Genomic DNA, 8,087 nt, shown 5'->3' with positions numbered 1-8,087 from the left:
TAAAGTCACACCTGAAAGACCCTCCCCTGAGTGGCAAGATTGAGGCGTGCAGTGAGACCTGGAAGCAGGAGGGCGATGCTTGCTTTTGCACTCCTGTGGAAACACAGTATGTTTGTTTCCAATCTGCCTTCCCCCTCCCTCGAATCCTCCCTCTCAGGGCCTCTCGTCCGTCACAATGAGAGAGCAACAGAGACACTTCATCAAAAATGCCTTTAACTTGTTTATTCAAATTAGCAAGCCAGAAGAAGATACATGACTTCTGATCTGTGAAAGTAAGTGTGAAGTGTTTATTTCACATGTAGAAAAATACAAAAAAAGTAAACAGCTACATTTAAAGTTGATCAAACTGAGGGGATTTCCAGAAGCATATTTCTAGAAAATTCCATTTTAGGATTGATATCCCTGGACACAGAACCTCTGACCCATGACCCCATCTGTTCTTGCACGTTGGACTCATCACCCCTGCCATCTTCCTGAAATGTTTGCTCTGTCATTCAAACCAACTTCAGGAACATTGGTGCTCTTCTTTATGGGTCTGGGTTCTGACTGATCTTCAGGTCTGGGGATCAGGGACACTTGGACTAAGATATTAATTCAGTTACAACCATTCAATGGGAAGAAGTTCAGAAATCTATTCCATCAGACAATGAACTTGTTCAGATAACTTAATCACTTCACAAATGCATGGCTGCACTTGAGGCATTGTGTTCAGTTTTGGTCACCCTGCTATTGGAAATACGCTATACAATCGTGTTCTGCATTCTATATTAAACAGTCCCTTTGGCCCACTTAGTCTGTGCTGAATTATGGTTGTGTCTAGTCCCATCAACCTGTGCCTGGACCACCCCTTCCAGTCACGTACAGTGAGCTGTCAGATGTTCAATAAACTGGGAAGAGTGCAGAAAAGATTTACAATGATGCTGCCAGGACCTGAGTAATAGGAGGAGGTTTGACAGGTTGGAGTGTTGGAGACTGAGATGACCTTCTCGAGGTGTGTAAAATCATGAGGGGCAGGGATAGGGTGAATGTTCTCAGCCTTTTTCACCAGGGTGGGAGTGTCAAGAACTAAAGGGGAGAGGGATAAAATTTAATTGGAACTTGAGGGGTAGTTTTTTTTTCCCTGTGAGGGTGGAATCCATGTGGACCGAGCAGCCAAAGGCAGGTGCGATAATAACTTTTAAAAGACAGTTGCACAGGTACAGTACATGGATTGGAAAACTTTAGAAGGTTATGGGCCAAATGCTGGCAACGGGGACTAGTTTGGATGGGACATCTTGGCCGACATGGACCAGATGGGCCGTAGGGCCTGTTTTCACGATGCAGCACTCTACAACTTCTGGGATGAGGAGGAATTTCTTCAGCCTGAGGGTGGTGTATCTGTGGAATTCGTCGCCACAGATGGCTGTGGAGGCCAAGACACTGGGCGTATTTAAGGCAGAGATTGATAGGTTCTTGTTTGGTAAGTAGGTGAAGGGCTACGGACAGAAGGTGGGGTCAGAAAACTGAGGGGCGACACAGTAGCATAATGGTTAGCATAATACTATTACAACGCCAGTGACCCAGGTTTAATTCTGCCGCAGTCTGGAAGGAGCTTGTATGTTCTACCCAGAACATGTTTAGGTTTCCTCTCAATTCCAAAGATATATGGGTTAGTATGTTATCTTTTCACAAGAGGCTGCACAGGCTCGTTGGGCTGAGAGGCCCTGCTACTGTGCAGAGTCTCCAAATAAAATTCAAATGATGGCATAGACTTAATGGGCCAAATGGCCTAATTCTGCTTCGATACATTATGGTCATATGGCCGTCCATACTCCTCATTGTTAGGGATTATACTGAACTATAGATACTACAAGCCAACAGGAGCCAGAGAAAAGCATTGCCCCATTCACGTTTGGATGTTATGAGCCAGCAAGTCATTATGAAGTGTTGCACCAGGAATGGGACTGGTATTATATTTTCCAAGCAGACAGAAGTACATTCACATTGGCGCGGGATTGTCTGAGAGAGCTTCTCACAACACAGGTGAAGATGAAAGATGCTGTAGACTATGTTGGTTCCCGATGAGGGCCGCGATACTTCTACGTCCCCTCTCAATTCAGCCTGTGCACTGTGCTTTTTTCTACTGTCCACTAGAGAGAAAAGAGTGAAATTAGGAAAAAGAGCAAGTTCCACTGACCTCAGAATCTCTGGTGGCGATGAGGAGGTGTATGGAGTAATGGTAGATCAACTGTTTGCGTAGTGTCTCACCAATAACCTTGCACTCAACATCAGTGAGAGCAAAGAATAAATTGTGGGCTTCAGGAAAGGGGAAGTCGAGGGAACACGCAGCAGTTCTTATCGAGGGATCAGCGGTGGAAAGGGTGATCAGCTTCAGGAAGGACTTGCCCAGCGCTGGGCCCGGGGATGAGGTGGAAAGTGTGTCTCTGGAGGGTGAAGCCTCCCCTACCTGGAGCCGTAGACTCTGTCGCACCACCTCATCAGCCTTTTCACCCAGTGTGCCGTGTGCGGAGCGCACAACTTTCTGTTTCTCACCGTGGTGAAGCTGCAGCAGGATCATTGGCAGATGAGAATCTGTGTGACTAACCTCTGCCATCCCACATCCCCAACGCACCCCCCCTCGGCGCTTCACCTTACGGACAGCCCCGCATTACGGTAACCCGGCCCTCAGAGTATTGACAAATCATTGCCCAGAAAGGTGACATACGGAACAGAATTCGCTCCGTTGGAATAATTTTACTAACTAAAATGGTAACTAAACGTTAAAATCAATCCTTAAAACATTAGCATTTCTTGGCACAGGTGCAGATGTGGTGGCCTCCTATTCAGGAAAATCGCGATACGGGACGTTTCCAGGGAAAGCATTCCCAGGGTTTGTATGATGGCTTGTATACCATTGTGTCCCGGTGTGCTGGCCTGCCTGCGGTATGCCCTGTGGCACCCACGGTCCAACCATCAGTACCGCGGGCAGAGGGTGATGGCTGCTGCAGTGGAAGAGCCGGTCCTGGGGACAGATCGTTCGAGTGAATGCGGTGGCTCTAAATCTGTAGGAACTGGCGCAGGCTTGTTTTGTGGTCAAGTGGACTAACTCCATCCAATCCTCCCTCCCCTCCCTCCTTCCCTCTAACTGTCCCTTCTTCCTTCCAACTCCCCCTCTTTCCCCCAACTCGCCCTCCTTCCCTCAAATCTCCCTCCCTCTTTCCAGTTCTCCCTGACTCCCTCCCCTCCTCCTTTCACACACTTGCTCCTCCCTCTCCGCGCCCCTCCCCGGTACTCACACTACAGCTGGGATCCGGCAGCCCAACACTTCGCTCTGCACCTTGTACCCGGCCACGATCCGCTTGGGAATGACCTTGTTGCTAACATCCAGGCAGCAGTCCGAGGCTGCGTCATCTCCCCGGCGGCCTGACACTGAGGACGAGGTGGACAGACCATTAGAGGGTGTGGGGGTTGGATCAGATTTGTTCCATTTGACGTACACACATCGAAACATACAGTGAAATGGGTCCGTTGCGTCAAATCAAATCAGCGAGGGTTGTGCTGGGCAGCCCACAAATGTCACCACGCTTCCGGTGCCAATATAGCATGCCCACAATTTACTAATCCTGACTGGTACAGCTTTGGACTGTGGGAGGAAACCAGAGCACCCGGAGGAAACCCTCGTGGTCAAGTCAAGAACATACAAACTCCTTACTATCAGCGGCGGTGATCTTACTGCTGGTGCTGTGAAGCATTACACAAACCACCACCCTACCAGTTTACTAATTTATTACCATAGTTCTGACAGGATAAGATGGACTCTAGACCTCACAGCCTCCCTCATTTGGATCTCACCCATTGTTATCTACCTGCACCGATTTCTGCAGCTCTCTGCAACTTGACACTTTATTCTGCATTTTGTGACTGCTTTACCCCGTGCTACTGCAATGCACGGCGTAGTGAACAGTCTGCAAGACTAGCTTGCGTACAATCAGATGGACTCGAGGCTTACAATCCGCCTCGTGACCCTACACTTTATTGTCTACCTGCACTGCACGTTCTCTGTAACTCTTATTTATTTTGTTATTTACTCTAACTGTTATTTATTTACACTTTATTCTGCCTTTTGTTTGTTACCTATTTGTTTTGTTTCTGGGGCAAGAATGAAAACAGTGATCTGATTAAACGTCTTTACTGATCCATGTTGATAACGGGACATGCTGGATCTGAGGCAGTGCAGTGTAATTGATTTACCTTCCTCTACCCCAATGCAGGACAAGCTTTTCACTGTATCTCAGTACAAATTTTACTTATTTAGAGATTCAGTGCAGAACAGGTCCTCCTGGCTATTTGAGCGACACTTCCCAACAACCCACTGATTGAACTGGAACCTAATCTCAGGACAATTTACAACGAACAACTAACGTACTGACTGGTACAGCTTTGGACTGTGGGAGGAAACTGGAGAGCCGGGAGGTAACCTACACACACACATCGAAAGAATGTGCAAACTTTCTTACAGAGGACACCGGAATTGAACTCCGACTCAGTAAGCGTCGTGCTAACTGTTACGCTACCATGGAACCCCACATTCTGTTATTGCTTTACCCTTCTCTACCTCACTGTAATGATTTGAACTGTATACGGAGTAGTGGGGTGGAGATACGTCTCTACCAAAGGAGGTATAAGGTGCTCCTTCTCTCTGCTACTCTACAGGTCACCCTTGGGTGAGGTGTAGCCCCTGCTTAGCCCCTCGATCAGGGTCACGTGAATCCATGGGAGCAGGTCGTGGATGATCGTATGAGCAGCCGGTGCAGATCACAGGTCCTGGTTATGTGACCACTGACACCAGGCAGACAATCTCTGAAGAGTATTGATAATGGCTGGGGTCACCTGGTTTGTAAAACCACTGTCCAGAAGAAGGCAATGGCAAACCACTTATGTAGAAAGATTTGCCAAGAACAGTCATGGTCGCGGAAAGACATGATCGTCTCCTTTCATACGTGCTGTTTACAAGAACGATATACAAGACAAGCTTTTCTCCGTATTTCAGTAATTTACTAATTTCAGTTCCAGTTCCAAACTGAGTGTGTGACTGTCGGGAAGTGTAATGCAAAGCAGAGACAGTGGTGGGAAGGGGATCGGCAGGGACTTTCTGTCCCAGGGTGTGTCTGTTGATGGCGTTAGATCAGAGGGGATTGGGAGTTAGTTATATGATAGGTGTGGTACTCTGCTCGATATGTAAGCCCTGATACCTCTCTGAGCCTTAAGGGATGAATACTTGCGCCTGTGCCCCCCCCAGATGACTCAGAGCCTGGAGCGCTGAGGCATTGTAGCAGAGTGGACGGCTGGGGTTGTACCTTGAGGCTGAGTCCAGTAGGACAGGAGAGTGGGCCACGGGAGAAAGGGGGCGAAGAGGAGCACCGGGGGAGGCGATAGGCAGGCGAGGGGTACCAGAGCGGGGATTCAGTTTTGAAGGTTATTTTGTTAATGCTCCCTTTGGATATCCATGTCTTACGATGCTCTGAGGTTGCAATCCTTGTCACGGAGGGGATGCAGGAGATCTAATCAGGGTTCAGGCTGCCCTTTGCTGCTGAAGGAACAGAAATCATTCAGCCATCATCTGCACACCTAGTCCTAGTCATATAACAGAGAATTGGCCCCTTTGGCCCATCGAGTCCACACTTGACCATCTGATCTTTGCACCGATCCCATTGTATTCCTCCTACAGATTTCCCTCCAGTAGGGGCAATTAACCCGCTGATTTGTTTGAGGAAACTGGGGCGGCTGGTGGGGAGAAACCCACGTGGTCACAGGGAGGACATGTAGACTCTACACGGGCAACGCCGGAGTTCGTGTTTGAGTTCGAGCCTGTCAGGCAGAGGGTCCCCACTGTGCTACTGGGGGCAAACAGGCTGCTGGTTTTCCTGTCTTGAGGGAGCTGGTGGATGCCAATGCACGAGTCTGCAAGGTTGCAAAGCATTTCAGGTGGTGCTGGGGATGGTTAGGGTGCTACAGAAATGCCCAGGGAGAGAGAGAGAGAGAGAGAGAGAGAGAGATTTACAGGGGAGCAGGACCAATGAGATTATTCTGTCAAGCAAGCATTGAGCTGATGGACCAAATGGTCTCCTGTCAAAGGACATATCATCAGAGTATAGGCTGTAATTCACATCCCAGGGGATACTAAACCTCCAAAACTGATTCCCCACTCTGGCCTTACACCTACTTCTTCTCCTCCCCTGCCTATCATCTCTCCCTGCTGCTCCTCCTTCCCTCCCTTTCCCCCATGGTCCACTCTCCTCTCCTATCAGCCCTTTACCTTTCCCACCCACCTGGTCCCACCTATCACCTGCTAGCTTGTACTCCTTCCCCTCCCCCACCATCTTATTCTGGCATCTTCCTGCTTCCCTTCTGGTCCCAATAAAGGGCCTCATCCTGAAACATTGACTGTTTATTCATCTCCATAGATGCTCCCTGACCTGCCGAGTTCCTCCGGCATTTTGTGTGTTTTGCTCTTTATTTCCAGCACCTGTCTAAAACTGATCTACCAGGCCAGGGTTTGGGTGTTGGTATACAGGCAGAGGAAAAATTGTCCCTGTGTTTATTGATCTCGTTACTGGGGATTCAGTGTCAGTAGACCCTGCCACTTTCATTAACCTAGTCCAATACTACTTGCCTTTCTTCAGATCGATGTTTAATGATGTCCAGGTACTGTCCTATGTTTGTGTGGGTGGGGGGGGGGGGAGGTTGTGCGATAGTCAAGAGGACTGGGTTAGGGTTAGGAATAGGAATAGGATTAGGGTTAGGAGTGGGGTTAGAGTTACGGCTTTGGGGTCGCGGTTAGGTTTAGGAATATAATTAGTGTTAGCTTTAGATCTAGGAATAGGTTTAGCATTATGGTTAGGATTCTGGTTAGCATTCGGAATAAGATCAGTGGAGGAGGATATTTCAACCTATCCACTCAGACGAAAGTTCCTTGGATTGTCCTCCCCTTCCCTTCTCACAACCCCACCATTACTTTCCCCTCTTCCCTTCTCACAACCCCACCATTACTTTCCCCTCTTCCCTTCTCACAACCCCGCCGTTACTTTGCCCCCTTACCTTGACTGAGGTGGAGCAGCGCAATGCAAAGTAGGAAGGCGTACACGTTGTGAAGGGTCATGCTGGCTCTCTTCGGCACCAGGAGCTGCACAAGTGAGTGTCTCTGTTACAGCTGTGTCTCTGTTGAGATGTTGAGGAGCTCTCTGCCAGAGCCAGGGCTGCCGTCACTGTATATATACACAGTCCAACTTTCAGTATGACTGTTAACTGTTCAATTGCTGTGCAAGGCTAATTCACAATGGTCTAAAGGGGAAGTCTAGATAACACTGTGAGTTTTCTTCGAGGTTCACCTGCTTTATCAAATCTGTGGGGCTGGGTGACTTTGAGTTGACAGAGTGAAATACAGCATAGTAAAGGTCCCAATAACACCTATGTGAACAATAAGGCATAGGACATTTGGCCCACCGAGTGGGGCGTCACGGGTAAGGTTCAGGCAGTGCACGGTGCTTGTTGGGTGGTCTGCGTTCTCATAGTATGACTCTCAGTCGCAGTCTGATCCCCACCCTCATCTCAACAATCCAACCTTGCAACTTGGTGAAAAATGGCCATCGGTCTCTGCACAGCAAGATCCCAGATGAGGGTGGGTGAGGGTAAGCTATTGGTGGAGTGAAGACAGAGGACACCTATGCATCCCACTGCATATTCTCTCTGTCGTTCACTGTTTCAGCTCTACTCTGAGTCACCTTATATGTGCTACCCCAAATATAAGACTATTGAATGGTCTCTCTCTCTCTCTGTACCTCCCTCTCGCCCCTTCCCCACTCCCTCCCCTCCAACTCCCTCATCGCCTCTCCCTCACCCTCTCTCTCTCCCTCTTCTTCAGACTGTACTGCTCGTTGACGCAATGACATATTTCACTGAATGTCTTGATGCCTTCTTCTTCTTGTTGAGGACTGCTCTCCTACTCGCTCTGGGCCAAAGGCTGAACAGGTCTGCGCCTCTACTTTCTCCACACGATGCCTAGACAAAGGTCCTTCCTTTCCTAGGAATGAGATCCTTGGAGCTTCTGT

At 48.7% G+C, this 8,087-nt stretch overlaps 1 protein-coding gene across 1 annotated transcript; it reads right to left on the bottom strand.

Annotated features, from left to right (window-relative positions):
• Positions 1-207: 207 nt before the first annotated feature.
• Positions 208-7,225, bottom strand: LOC140728825 (C-C motif chemokine 19-like). Its single transcript, XM_073047798.1, has 4 exons — positions 7,078-7,225; positions 3,276-3,408; positions 2,447-2,542; positions 208-2,129 (listed from the first exon to the last, which is right to left on the bottom strand). The coding sequence occupies exons 1-4, from the start codon at positions 7,136-7,138 to the stop codon at positions 2,120-2,122; spliced, it is 300 nt and encodes a 99-aa protein (XP_072903899.1). The 5' UTR covers positions 7,139-7,225; the 3' UTR covers positions 208-2,119.
• Between the last annotated feature and the right edge of the window lie 862 nt (positions 7,226-8,087).

Source organism: Hemitrygon akajei, chromosome 6 (assembly GCF_048418815.1).
Source record: "Hemitrygon akajei chromosome 6, sHemAka1.3, whole genome shotgun sequence".
NCBI lineage: Eukaryota > Metazoa > Chordata > Chondrichthyes > Myliobatiformes > Dasyatidae > Hemitrygon > Hemitrygon akajei.
Note: the sequence above shows the minus strand (reverse complement) of the source record. Positions and strands in the feature narration are given on the sequence as shown.